The 15,212-nt window shown below is 40.9% G+C and overlaps 1 protein-coding gene across 34 annotated transcripts in view; it reads right to left on the reverse strand.

Annotated features, from left to right (window-relative positions):
• The window catches only part of LOC125312111 (neurexin-1a-like), a 279,994-nt gene that overhangs the window by 41,774 nt on the left and 223,008 nt on the right, over positions 1–15,212 (reverse strand). For 23 of the 34 annotated variants that reach the window (XM_048270694.1, XM_048270660.1, XM_048270679.1 and 20 more), the window contains 3 exons: positions 11,644–11,815; positions 5,267–5,356; positions 3,518–3,840 (listed from right to left, as the gene is read on the reverse strand). In XM_048270694.1, coding sequence (XP_048126651.1) covers positions 3,518–3,840; positions 5,267–5,356; positions 11,644–11,815 — 585 coding nt within the window. The remainder of the gene's footprint in view (positions 1–3,517; positions 3,841–5,266; positions 5,357–11,643; positions 11,816–15,212) is intronic. The other 11 variants (XM_048270695.1, XM_048270688.1, XM_048270687.1 and 8 more) reach the window with 1 other exon arrangement.

A 15,212-nucleotide genomic window follows, 5' to 3' on the forward strand; every position in this document is an offset into this window, starting at 1 on the left:
CCTTTAATATAGGAAGCCAGGCATCATTGATTAATTTCATTCTAATTAGATCTAGAAAAATCCTTGGGTCATTTGTCATAATGTTGGCACGGCAAGCCTTGGCCTATGGGGCAGCCGTGGCCTACTGGTTAGTGCTTCGGACTTGTAACCGGAGGGTTGCCGGTTCGAACCCTGACCAGTAGGCACGGCTGAAGTGCCCTTGAGCAAGGCACCTAACCCCTCACTGCTCCCTGACCGCCACTGTTGTTGCAGGCAGCTCACTGCGCCGGGATTAGTGTGTGCTTCACCTCACTGTGTGCTGAGTGTGTTTCACTAATTCACGGATTGGGATAAATGCAGAGACCAAATTTCCCTCACAGGATCAAAAGAGTATATATACTTATACTTAAGATCTACAAAAATAGTAGAGGAATAAAAATAAGCAATAAGGACTTTTTATTGGGCAATGCATAAAATGGCGCTTAATGGAGAAACAAATGATTTAATCTGAAAAAATATTATGAACACTAAACATTTTCCAGTTTAACTCGCAAGCTACACCACATGGTGTGACAGAATGAAAGTGCCTGGTATTAAAAATGTGAGTCCATTGTTTGGTCCATTGGTTAATTTTGCACATGGATTATAACGTTATGTGGCAATGGATCAAAAGATGAGTCCAATGAATATTAACAGTATAGCAGGTGCTTCAGTGGATCTGCTAATGAGAGATGCTCTGGTCTTAACAGAAGCTGGGCTTTGTTTGGAGGGGATACAGGGTATCAGTTCTGGTTTTCCCTCAGCGGACATGTTCCACATCTCTACAATGGGAAGGAGCTGGGAACCGCTTGTTCTATTTTAAGCACAGGATTAACTGGGCCACTAACCATTGTTGTGGATATATAAAAAAAAAATAAGCCTATTTATCTATTTATTATTATTGCTCTTAAGGAGGTTATGTTTTTGGTGCCTTTAGTTTGTTTGTCTGTAAACGATCAATAAGAATGTATTCATACAGTAAACTGGATTACACAAAACTACTATCACAGTTTTTATGAGACTGAGACTGAGAGTTGAGAATGAGAATGATGTAGCATGGGGCAAGAATTGTATGCCCATAGACCCACTTTTATCTATATTTTGTGAAATTCTGATCATTCAACAGAGTCAACAAGATGCTCGTACAGTGTTTTAGCCACTGGGAAAAAATCTGTTACTTGATGAGGGTTCAGTGCTGGATTGCTGCAGAGCAAATGTGTCTCTTAAGTGCAAATCAAATTTGAAATACTGACATAATGCCACTTCAAAATATCTGCTAAAGGCAATCTGCTTAGCCAGTCTCTATGTGGTCCACCCAATGTATGCAATTACTAGGAGGGAATGTGTAACTGAGAAATGTCAAAAAATGTCACAGGTGTTGTACTCGAATCTGAAGGCCCAAATTAAATCATTTTCATTAGAAAGCTAACAGAAATGAACAGTGCGTGAACATCAGAGTTTCAGTGCTGATCAGTGTATGTTCAAAGCAGGGCCTCAGGCTGTGAGTCCCTCTCTTCCTCAAATGTATTAATTCAATCATCTGCAAAAAGTAATGTGACTGCCATTTCTTATATTAACAGGCGAGTAGCACACTGAAGATCAACTACACTTAAAATTCACCCTTTTGTGGACTAACACAAACAACTTCCTTTAACATTTCACAGCTAGTTATATGTCATACTGTATACTATAAATAATTATAAGGATTAATTTAATACAGTAAATAATTATAACAATAACAACAGTAACAAATACTAAATCACCCAACACTACTTATGTATGTTTGATGAATTAAGGTGTCCAAACTTAAGTACAATCATCATTATCTTATCATTATGAAACATTAATCATGTTATAGCCATCTTGGGATAACTTTGTTGCTTTGACATGTTCTGTGAATCACAGAAATCTCCTGCTAGCCTTTGTGAAATCATCCCTATGGGGGGGACTCGGGCCACGGCCCAGGCCATTCATGTGGCATGGAAGTGATTCAATGCACAACGCTTGGGGAAAAAACAGAAACACTTCCTTTCGTACCAAAACATGCAATCACTCCAGGGACTCACATGGAACAACTTAAGTGCCACTGCTTCGCGTTTTCATTGGCCTCCTTTTTATTTGAGCTCTTGAGCGCACTGGCCACAAAAGCCCTCTGGGCAGTGCATCTTCATTTCTTGCTTTTATGACAGGCCCACTAAAATAAGGGGTCCTCACGCACGCACGCACGCACGCACACACACACACACACACACACACACACACACACACACACACACACACACACACACACACACACACACACACACACACACACACACACACACACACACACACACACACACATACACACACAAGCACACGCACACGCGCACACACACACATGTACACAAACACAGATGTATGCACAGCCACTCACCACACAAACACACACTCATAGCCACAAACATCAACACACACATTCTTCACAGTGCAGAGGAACCATCCAGAGGTGCAGTGAGTAGCCTGTCCTCTACTTCCTCTGACCTAGATATAGCCACTCTCAGCTGGCCTTTCTCTTCCCTGTCTGCGCATAGAAGACCATCAGCCTCATAAAGGGACCATGGCAAATGTGGTGCACTTACTGTATGGAGTCACTCCGAGGCAATGAGGCCTGTACCAAATCTTTGTTTTCAGATCAAAAGGGAGAAGCACACAGAGCAAAGAGGAGGGCACAGAAGCGCCTCAGTGAAAGCCGGGCATTGTACGAAACCAGGACACAACAGTCTGTGTACGTGTATGTGTGACCGACCTAGTAGGAAATAAATGCTCTCAACAAATGGGAGGGGAGAAAATAGAAGAGAATATTTCGGTCCGTACAAGACGGCACTCTGTTTAGATTTGCAGACATCCCTTTAGGCCATGGCTGATTCATGCACTGCCTCAATCCTGCAAGCAGTTTGTGCAAGCTTCAGTAAAGCCTTCCCAAGCAGCCTACAAAAGAGTCTCCTAATCTAATTTGGCTGTGTATGAATGATATAAACGCCAGTGTCATTGTACGTCACCATTACTTTTTAACATGAGAAGTGGCCAATAACACGCTTAAGAGACTCTTTCAATCTATCTTCACAGTTATATCAAAAATGTTTGTGAGTCAGGTGCTTGAAGAGAAAGAGTAACAGAACATGAATGCATTAACAGAACATAAATGCTCTGTAAATGTTCTATACATGTTCTGTTATGAGGGTGGACATCCAGAAAGTAAAAGTCTTGTCATGTATTCCTTTGACCTGTGCACTAAACACAGGTGATATCATTAGCTAACTGATCTACCTGGCTGAAGAGTTGTGCTTATTATGATCAGCTGGCTTCTTTAATGTTTGGAACACATGTGGATGGACTTTTACTTTCTGAAGCTGGCATGTCCTTCTCTTCACTGTCTGTTTGATCTTTGGGGGGGGGGAAGCACAGATCATGTCTGAAGTGCAAGAAAGGGCAATGCGACCATAAGCTGGCGCCTTACCTGCTGCGGTTCTCTCGGAGTCGTCTGCTTGACTCGTCTGCTGGCCGCCGTGGTGGTGGTGATCTCCATGATGGAGGTGGAGGTCTCTGAGCGGTTGGCGGTGGCACTGGACTGAGGGGTGATGGAGGAGGACGGCGCCTCGCCCACCAGACGCACGCTACCTTCGATCTGGATGTTAGGGTCGCCCTCCACTGCCATGTTGAAGACCTTGAGGCCGTTGTAGTAGAGCCCTGAAAGCTGGCCCTGGAACGACCGGGTGCGGTCTTTCTCCAAGCCGCCGATCTGAATGGTGGTTTGGCTGTTGAAGATAGTGAGCTGGCGCCCTGTGGAGAAACAACGTTACATACGTGCGAGAGTGTTTAACGGCACTCTTTCGGGCAATTAGAAGAAAGAGCAAAGAGAAGGTGATGAGAAATAATCGCGCCGCGGAGAAAGACGGATTATTTGCCCAGTGGCTAATGAGGGCGATAAATTACCTGGTGCTAGAGCAGACCCCCGGTAATTTATTGCCGTTAGAATGAAGGAATGCTTATGAAATGCAGATTCAAAGGAGGGGAAAAAAACGAATGCAAAGAAAAACATTTGTGGTAGTCTTAAATCAATGTGCCTTTGCTAAAAGGACAATCAAATCAATGTAATAGCAATTCTTTCTCACAAGAGAAAGGCAATTAAGACTCTGATCCTGCATCTTGTGAAAATGAGATGTATTGACAGCAGTAGCTTACAACCATCTGATTCTAACCTCACATTAGTGCTGAAGGTGAATACTCCACAAATTAATGAAGGAACAGTTTTATTTAATAATTTTCGATAAGTCTTCTGACTATCACTTATCAACAATCATAAACAACAACAATACAAAACAGCTACCATTTTTCAAAATGATCTCATATTTAGAGATAAGAAGATAAGAATTTGGTCTACAATACAGGGTGAAATGAAAAGTAAAAACGTTCCTTCAGACTGCCTTTTAGCAAAAGTGGTGTAAAAGTGAAATAAACATGGCTAAAATGTGTAGACGGGGTAATGAAGTGTCTGGAGAATTGACTCTGGCAAAAGAGGCAAAAAAAAAAAAATAATAAAAAAAAAAAAAAAAATAAAATAAACAGAAAAGGCAAAAAATGACACGTATCAAGTGGGAGATACAGATTTGAATTTTCAACACACACATGCATGCACTCAAAATTTGTGTTTAATTATTTTTATGGTCCGTAATAGTGTGCATTTCCTCTATGTCCATACCCTGTGCAAATTTACAATGATTGTTAAAGGGACTCAGTACTGAAGCCAATTACTGTTTTACTCTATTTAACATATCTACAAGTTTAAATGTGTGCGGTTTTCATGACAAAAAAAAACACATATCAGTATACATGTGTAAAGAATATGTAAATATGATCTCTGTCTACGAGATTACTTTTATCCTGATCATTTAAATGTTTAAGACAGATACAAATGGCTATAATATGTGATTTATAGATAGTTTAATAGTATTAATATTAATGACTGAGTTAGATTTATATTTACAGTCCCTTTAACCTGAAGTTACAAAAAATAAAAAAGTATTATACAGCTCAATACATTATTATGCAAAATGTAAAGGTACTTCAAGCTACTTTTTCTTCATTTTAAATCGCTGGGTTTTATTGGGTTTACTGAACATTTATTTCGATTCGTTTATTCGTGTTACAAAGTATTACTTTGTTATGTTCAAATTATTTTTATTTAAAGTTTTAATCAATGTTTTACCTTTGTCGAGTAGCCATTCGTCAACTACTCGACCAAGTCGGTATGGGATTCGCTGTCTAGCAATCGCCAGGCGTTCGTTATCAAAGTTGCCTTTAAAGTTTAAAGAGACATTTCATTGGTTAAAATCTGTAAGGTCAAAGGTTAAATGTTAATACTTAAAGCTTGAGCTATACAACTGTCACAATCGTTTGTTTGGAAATTTTTAGATATTTATAAACAAAGCTATCTGCAACATCCTACTGACCAAACTTTTCACTCAATACATTTTATTTTATTTTATCAAACAAATTATTCCTAAGTTAATTATGAATTAGTCCGCAGAGTTTTCATCTAAATTAATGTTAAGTTAAAGACCAATCCAAAACCACAAATTTAAAACATAACCATGGCATAAATATTTACAAAAATTTCCAATGCATGATTTTCTTTTCTTTTTCCCCCCTTATTTTCTTTCTGGACAAATTTTAATCTAGTTATACATACTGCATCTCACCAGGAACATCATTTTATTTATTATTAGTCAAATACATTCAACCTTTTGCACCCAATTATTAATTTAGATCTACAAAAAATACCTCCATGGTCACACATATCTCCCATTTCCATTTAAAAAGACTAATTAACCAGTCAAAGTATGCTAACAGGATATACAGTGGTGACGATACTTGAAGATTTGCAGGTTCAGGACATAAAAAATGAAAGAAAGTTAGGCAGCTGGAACAGGCAGAACACACAACAGTACAGAATAAAAGCCCTCAGAGGGATATACACTGTGGAAGGCTTTGACAAAAGCTGACATTTAAATGACGGTTGTTTTGATTAAAACACTAAGTCAGTGTCACCTCTCTGTCACACATTTTTCTCATCCTCTTGTGGAGCAGATGAAACAACCAGCATCCCCCCCCCAACAAATTTAGAACATCTCACCCCTTTCTCAGCAGATTTCAATCACGAGAAACACCTTAGCAGTGAATCTCTTTCCTCACCACCTCACTGCGTTCCAAATCAAATAGACGCAGTCTGAATACATTCCTCTTGGAACTTTGTGGAATTTACACAAAATAATATTGATTTGTTATCGCTCACTTTGCTCTGACTGAATATAATGGTAAGGGGATTTGGGGCTCCATATTCTTCATATATATTGATCACAGGATGTCTGAATCCCTTTCCCGTGTGGGAGAAAGAGTAGACGAAAGGTAATGAGTTTGGAGAGGAACTCTGAAGAGCTTCTAACAATAGATATAATGCTGACAGTCAAAATGGAAACAATGTGGCAACAGCTTCCAGTTAGAGCCAATAACGTTGATTTATGTGCTGAGGCTTAGTGAAAAGAAAAGTGTAGCTATACACAGACCAATAATCTGTGGAGGAAAGAGAAAAAAGCCAGTGGTGTGGACGTTGAGTGACACCTAACCCTTTCTATAGTCTTCCTAAATTGGATTCCGTCCAGTTCAATTGGTTCACAGGTTGACAATATTCTGTCACATTTCAAGTTCATTCGTTTCTCTCGTATCTGCCTTGTTTTTTCAGCTCTGAGAGTAAAGATTGAGGGTAGAGGTGCTAATCTTGTGCTGAGTGACTTCTGCGCAGGGGAAAGAGGGATTACCGCGGAACATTCTGGCAGCTTTGCACCCAACTGTCTGAGTAGATAGACAAAGAATTCAATATGCCATGTCTGCCTTGAATGTCAGGTCCCCAGTCTTACTTGAGGTCATAATTCCACCTTAATTAAAAAAAAAAAAAATACATTTTATAATTCATGGCAAAAATTAAAACATGTATTGCCGTACCTGAAGTGATTTAGAATGAAGATGTAAACTAAATACTTCTGGCCAGTCCAATAATACTATCACTGTACAGTTCAATTTCCCTACAGTTAAAGTCTTTCTCATAATATGATGATAGACCTGATAGGCTGCTGATAGCAATAATGGAATGACAGGTCTTTGACTAAAGGCTTTTCTATTGCCCTATATATCCCGTCTGGGATAGCAAGGATCGGGGGCCACTGACTGCTGACATCCTTGCAGAAATGGATGGTGTCAGGAAAAGTAGGTGAGAGAGCTTCATTATTTTTATCTGTGTGTGTGTGTGTGTGTGTACGTATGTGTGTGTGTGTGTGCAGTATGTTTGTACTTATTTATCTCCTGACAGTTGCAATTCTGTGAAGATGGGCTTTTACCTCCCAGTGGTCCTCTGACAAAGCAGTAATCTTCTGCAATTTATAGGCTTTAAAAACGGTGCTGTACCCTTTCATTTGCCTTCTCTGATATTTCCATACAGAATAAACACAAGATAAGAATCCTGCATGGGGTTAAACGAAAAAAAGGATGGGGAAAAGTTGAGACATATAGGGTATATGCTGGGAAATATAGGGGTAAAAAGTTGGCTAAACCTACTGAACATTGCCTTTAGATCTTAGCAGAGGCTACAGCTAAATAAGTATTAGTAACTATATGCCTCTAACATCAGTCAGGGAAATAAAGATATACTGCACATGGCCCAATATCTAATACAGTATAATAATATTTTTTTCAATGACTCAGACCTTGAGTTGTAGCACATTGTCCTTCATTACTCTGCAAGTACGACCTCCTATGCAGTTGGGTAGTCATATAGTTGGAGAGAAGTTCAGGAGCAGAGGCTCCGCTGCTTAGATGAGATGATCTTAATGCCGACACCTTTTCGTCTGGTAAAGGATGCTCTTCGCTGGGCCTCTTGCCCACCGGCCGTGTTAATTAACTCTGAATGCTATCGAGCCGTGATCGCATATCGATTCCCTCCTGAGGATGTGCCTGTGTTAAACAATGCTATCGCTGCTGCATATGTCTTCCAGTTGCAGCACTGAATCTGCATTGGACTCCTCTCCCATACCCATGCTCCTGAGCTCCAGCTGCGGTGGCACAGAGGGCTGGGTGGAGGGGGAGTTGGGCAGGGGTGTTGTGGGGGTGCCAGTTTTTTGGGAGCGGGATGAGTCCGACTTATCTTTAGCGCCCAGAAAGCAGGGAACCAGCGGAATGCCGGTGTGGCTGCCAGAAGGGCCAGGCACATTCGGAGGTCTCTCCCCTCTCTGTTAATAGTGTGCTCAGATAAGGCCCAGGCTTTGTCTCATTACAAACTCCCACACAGCACACTACATGGGGAAAAATATAAACGTGCATATATCAAAATATCGGCCTATTTGACTGGGATATAAAAAAAAATAATACAATTATTTTTAGAATAGAGAATAAATGCATTCCCTGCACTGAGAGAGAAAGAGAGAGAGAAAGGGAGAGAAAGGGAGAGAGAAGGAGATATGTCTGTTCGCTCTATTGTTTGTGCACCCAAGCATGGTTGACTGGCTGCAAGGTGAGCTTGAAAAAACTGGGTAAGTGAAGACAGGGAGCTGCGGGGTGGAGGGTGGTGCAGATATAATAATGTGATGGGCTGGCCTCTGGACGCCATGTCACAAGCTGTGCTACGCTGCATCTGACTCATTAGGACTGCAGCTGGGCCCAGGAAGCAAACAGCGCCACTGCCATGTCCACCCCCTCCTCCACACAGAGTGCAACAGCATCCCCACTCTCTCTGCCCACTTGTCTACCACTGACTGCACTGAACAAGGGACATAGAGATGAACACAGAGATAATGTAATCCAATCTAATAATATTGTTGTATTATACAGTATGTATGGTCTATCTATCTATCTATCTATCTATCTATCTATCTATCTATCTATCTATCTATCTATCTATCTATCAGAGTAGTGTACTGTATGTATTTGTGCCTTTGCTTGCCTTGCTCTGCCACTCCATAGCCCTGAGTGCTTGAGTGTCACTGTCAACATCACTGTCATAAGGAGAGTGGTGAGAGGGCTCCACTCTTGGGCTTTCTTTCTTCATTCTTTGAAGGCAGGCTTGGCTCACCATCACTTACAAGGAAAATGTTTGAGGAATAAGGACTATTATATTTTTTATCTGAATAAAAAGTATCGGTAATGGTTTTCATACCACTTTGTTCAGGGAATATAAATATTTACACAAATGTGTGCATCTGAAATATCAATAAGAGGGAAATAATAACTTGCCACCTCTATCTTTATGTTAGTCAATACTGATATTGACTCTAAGAAAGAGACTAGATAGAAAGAAGAATCATGAGCATTAAGCTATACATGCTTTACGTATAGTTAAGAGCGTGACTAACATCTCTACTGGCAAACTGAAATGGAAGTAGGCCTACTGTACCTCCTCATAATTTGTCAGAAACCAGAATATTACATATGCAACCTGTTTAACATTCTAGATTTGTCTCTTTAAAATGAACATAACTCAAGCCATTCAGCGCAGCCTGTGACTTGCAAGCATTGTGAAGGTTGAGGATCTTCATCATTTTTACATGGAAATGGTGCACCACACAACAGGATTTCTATGCCTCTGTGGTTGTATCAAAAGCTGTGTTCAGCATTTCCTTAACTGTAGAATGTAAGAATGTGCAATTATCGGGCAAGCAACATGTCTCTTATCGCTCCCACACTCAACTCCGCTCCTCATTAAAAATTTAAATTCATTCGGGTTATCAGCACTTCTTTATACTTTCCTGTCACTCTTCTTCCAAGCAACAAAACATCTCTAGTGACATGAAAATGTTTTTAAAATCATTATATTATTATTATTTATTATTTTACCATGGCTAACCTGGCATAACAAATGCATGGCATTTTCCTCAACTGGACTCCATGAACCACAGGCTGTTGTTAATATACAGTATCTATTAAGTGCACTACATGTGAAATAGCCTTGATAATAATACAATAGTTTGGATACTGTGTCATAAAATAGACATAAACTAAGATCTGAATAAACCTTGAGTTGAGAAGGAAATAGACCTTCTCTGTGGTTCAGCATCAACTCTGATAAGCAAGCAGGCGACTCTTCATAATGGGATCATCATCATCTCAAATAGTAAACTCTGCATTGACACTGCAATAACAACACATGATCCATCTTAAATATCTAATATCGAACTCTGCATTAACACTGCAATAACAACACATGATCCATTTTAAATATATAAAAGCCAGCAGATTTCCGTCCCCTTTGAATTCCTATTATACACTCAGTCTGATCATGCAGATGATGTTTCAAAGTTTGCATAGTCACATAAAAGAGTCTATGCACTTGAATTTAATGCAGCCGTGATCTCTGTAGCTGAAAGTCTCTCTAGGAACTGTTTACATAACAGAATTATTCATAGGATATACATCATAATTCACACAGTGTGTGTGTGTGTGTGTGTGTGTGTGTGTGTGTGTGTTCTTGAAGTCAATAGAGCATCTCTAGTATAAATAAATACGATATGCTATGGGCACCGTATCTAGGCAATTAACCCTGAACAATGATCATTTGCGTAGGCTGCTGGTCAGTATCCATTACGATTCTCTCCTACCGGAGACCCAGCAGAGGGGTGGGGAGGCTATCTGTGAATGCTCCCTCTTCATTCCAGGCACAGGATTGCACATGCCTGAGTAGGTCATCAGACACTGCGGAAGGAGGGTGGTGGTGGTGGTGGGGGCTTGGGTGTGGGTGGGTTTAATTCATTCGCCCGCTTCCATGGCTGTAGACACGGTGAGAAAGGGCATCTTTTGCATACCACCTCCCAACTTATTTCCGTTCCAGTGACAGGCACAGACAGCGGGCTACTTTAAGTGCAGAAGAGGCACAGGAGGCTGATGTTTGATGTGTGTGTGTGTGTGTGTGTGTGTGTGTGTGTGTGTGTGTGGGGGGTATTGGAGTTCACACTGGACTGTGCAGGGCTGGCCAATCGAATGCAAGACACTACTGTGTGAAGAAGGGCCACTTACTGTTTACCTGAGCATCAAGTCCCCAGAACCTTGTGACTCATCTGTCCTGGAAGTGGCTAAACAAGAAAACGGTTGCCATGGGGATAGCATTTCATCTACTTGAATGTTTGAGTTTTTTTGTCTCTCTCTCTTCCTCTCCACACTCTGGGCAAGACAGCATATATTTACTGACTGAATAAGGAGGGAGGGGGAAGATGGTTGACTAAAAAAAAAAGCATCCTCCAGAGCTTTTGTCAAAGCCGTTCGACAGCTTACACCCATACTCTCATATCTACATGGCTTTCAACAGTGACCATATCAACAGCACACACAGAGAACAGCAACAGCATACAGCATACACAGAGTGATATAGGGTAAGTATCTTTGCAGATGACACAGATCGACAACACAAACATAAATAAATTCATCTAATGCAACATTTCCTTCAGCATATACTCTACTAAAGCATGTTAAGTCTTAAACAACAGTCTATGTTGATCAGAGAAGTAAAGGTTAAAAGGTCAGAGGTGAACAGAGAAGATGCCTTACCTGTGGGGTATCGCTCAATGATTGGCAGGTCATCCACCTGCAGCGTGGCATTACCACCACTCCGTGTAAACCTCACTATATGGTACTTTCCATCATTTACAAACTTTGCCTTCTCCTCAATGTAAATATCATCTGTTCCCACATTGAATACTACAGCGATATTCCCTTTGTCCTGCAGACAGAGAAGAGAAGAGAAGAAAAGAAAAGAGAAGAGAAGAGACAGACAAAAAGAAAAGAATTTGAATTGCCAGTGAAAATAACATTGTACAGTTCAAGTTCAAATACATATATACACATAGAACTGATGTTGATGAGAACAATGATGATGTTTATTTATCTGTTTTTTATACCTGTAAAAATAATTAAATACTGCTAAATCCTATATTTCACTGAGCCTTGCTGAAATGCAAAAAGGCCTGGTCTCACACACATTAATAATACCTCTCTGTTTGGATTTTCTGAGTTATCTTGGCAGCACTGATGACACTATGATCAAGCCCAACTAAGGAATGGCGAAAAGCTAAAACCAAATCTCATAAGTCTGCTGAAACTCCGACCGGAGCTTATTGCGGGCTGAGCAAGCAGTGGAAGACTCTAATTCGATTCCGGCACACATCTCATCTATTCAGCTTTGGCCCAGTTGCATTTACGCAAACATTTACTTTGGCTTGAGACACAGCACACCTATTAAAGTCAATCATAGGCTTAGTCAGCACCTAATGATATTATCTATCCTGTAATTGCATTCCAAAAGGGAGGGGGCCTGGACTGTAATTCAATGAGAATCTTTAAAAGAACCTTGACCCCAAAAATAGTGTGGCTTGACTTATTTTTTATGGTTGGTGTAAAGACAGTCATCAATACTAATTGACTGCATAATTTTCATGGCGTTTGTCTTTTAGACAGCACATTGATTCAGGTAACAAACAAACTAGATGAACACTTTGTTGAATTTCAGTTCTTTAAAACAACAGGCCTGATTCTTTTGTACGGAAAAGGTGTTCTTTTATTCGTTATTTGGAAAATAATCGAGTTAAGAAGGAATATATTATATCTGTCGAGTTTCATGTTTGCCTTGCTGTTTCTCATTAAAAATGCATTTTCACCAGCAAGAGCAATGACCATCTGTGTTTTGGAGTTTGCCCTACAGCAAAAGTGTGGACTAAAAAAAGAAATAAAACAGTGTTCTACTGTGTTGCCATGGAAATCCATAAAATCCACTCTGCACTACTATACAGCAATCTAGACGAAACCCACTTCAAAGTTAACAAGTCATTTTTGTCTTCGCATCAATGTTATGACAAAGGCCATCATAAACATCAGTTCCCCGACTTTGTCATTACATCAAAAGAACGATGCTTTCAGGGATTTTAAGTGTCTACACCCCCTCCTCCAAAATGAATTACCCTGCGGAATTGAACGAGTTGGCACTATCTGAGCACGCCCAGGAGAGGCCATAAAGGAAGCATCTGGTTGGCTGATGGGTCCGGCAGTACAAGCGAATGCCATTATCCAGTCAGCAGAGTACCGATGGTCTGGGCCCGTGCTCTGCCTGCCTCTAAGGGTGGCTTTGGTAGCCATAAAAAAAAGACATGCATGGGGAACAGCAGTTGTGCTGCCTCACAGAACCTTATGCCAAAGGGACAGAGGAGAGCTCACAGACCAGCACTTAGCCAAACTACGAATGCAAAATCCAACTTACATTGTTATTGAAGCCTTTCTTTATGGAACGCAGTGGCGGTATACTATATGCGATAGATAGGAGGGAAGCAGGGGAGATGTGGTTGTGATGTGTGCAGTCATAGCCATCGTACACACTGGCATGCCTGGATGCTGGTGAAATTTGATAGCAGTTACTGGTTTAAGAAGTGCTAGATTGGGTAACCTCCTCTCGTCACCTCAATCCTTTTAGTGAAGATAAGGGAGATTTTGAGGTGGTGATAAAATGGGTCTTATGCACTGTCGAAAGGCATTAAAAGCCAGACAGGAGGTTTTTATGTGAGGAGATTCAAAACATCATGGAATAACATGAAACATGATCAGTGGGAATGGATTTTTCCGCTTGCAGTCAGATATCCAATTACCAGTTACCAGTTTATCGCTGTTTGATGCCATGTGCCTATATTTTCAAATGCACCGTGATGGCAATAGCAAACAGCAAGTCTTTTACTCTTTACATTTTTGTGCTGCCAGTCAGTTAAACACATCATGAGAATCTTTTGCAATATGCATGAATGCATGTTTTTTTGGAGAGGGGGAGTTATTTTTTCCCTCACTCTTGAAAGCGGAGCTGCCGTCGCATGAGATGGCCGCCCGCATTTAGCCTTCATTTCAAGGACCCGGCACAGCAGGAGGACTACAAAGCACCCCGGCTGACAGGGCAACTATTTCCCAAGAACTGTCATATGCATAAAGAAAACACACTAATTCGTAGTTTTAGTGGACCATTATAGAGCGGGAGACAGAGAGAAGGGGGCAGGTTTAGTGCCAGAGAAGAAGCCAATTAAAGTGGCATCTTAATAGCATTCTGCAATGGACTTTTAATGCTCCCCTAAGTCCCATTAATAAATTTCGTACATTTAGTCACAAATTATCTATTAAATCCAAAGTCAGAGAGCGAGCCTATTTTTGCGTTAAGCGCCTGCATTTGAAAGCGTCTCGGTTTGCACTCATGTGGATGTTTTTGTGTGTTTTGTGTGTGTGTTTATATTATGTTTATATTGTCAGGGAATGTGTGTGTGTGTGTGTGTGTGTGTGTGTGTGTGTGTGTGCGTGTGTGTGTGTGTGTGTGTGCATGGAATTTCTTTTTGCTATTCTTGTTACAGAACAGAGACACAAATATATAGCATAAAAGGAAAGATGAAATCATGAAATCAGAGAGGGAGTAAGAAGAGGGAGAGAGAGAGAGAGCACTCTCTTTCTACACTCTCTGATGTCTTCCTTCTCATAAGTTGGAGGGTAATGCAGACTGGCTCTATTTGGTTCATACATACTATTCTCTATCTCTAGGGTGTTTGTGTGTGTGTGTGTGTGTGTGTGTGGATAGGTGGTGTGAATGAGATCACTATGTATGTCAGACTACCCCCTATCCTGGTTGAAAAAACAAACAAAACACATGGTCCTTTAGGATGGTTCATCCAGCCGCACATATTATCAAAGGATTCACTCCCTGCTGGCCAGCCAGCCTCTCCTCTGCTCTCCTCCTCTCCACTCGTCTTGTCTTGTCTCCTCTCCCTTCTCTGTGCAGCACCTCTGTGAAGTCGCTAAGTGCTGTACCCTGCTGTGAAGCCCTGGGGGAAATCTATATATATATATATATATATATATATATATATATATATATATATATATATATATATATGTGTGTGTGCCACACCTAAACGACGAGGAGCGCCCCATCACGGAACACGCATGCCCGTCTGATTAACTGCTTATCGCACTGGAATGGAGTTTAATTAACTGATGGAGTCGATGGCCGTCTTTGCCTCACAGCTGCGTTGCCGCGGGTTGGGAGCGCTCAGCTTCCAGGGGGGGGCGGGTGCCCTCGGTGCCGCCGCATACTCTGCTCA

This window comes from Alosa alosa, chromosome 18, assembly GCF_017589495.1.
Source record: "Alosa alosa isolate M-15738 ecotype Scorff River chromosome 18, AALO_Geno_1.1, whole genome shotgun sequence".
Classification (NCBI taxonomy): Eukaryota; Metazoa; Chordata; class Actinopteri; order Clupeiformes; family Clupeidae; genus Alosa; species Alosa alosa.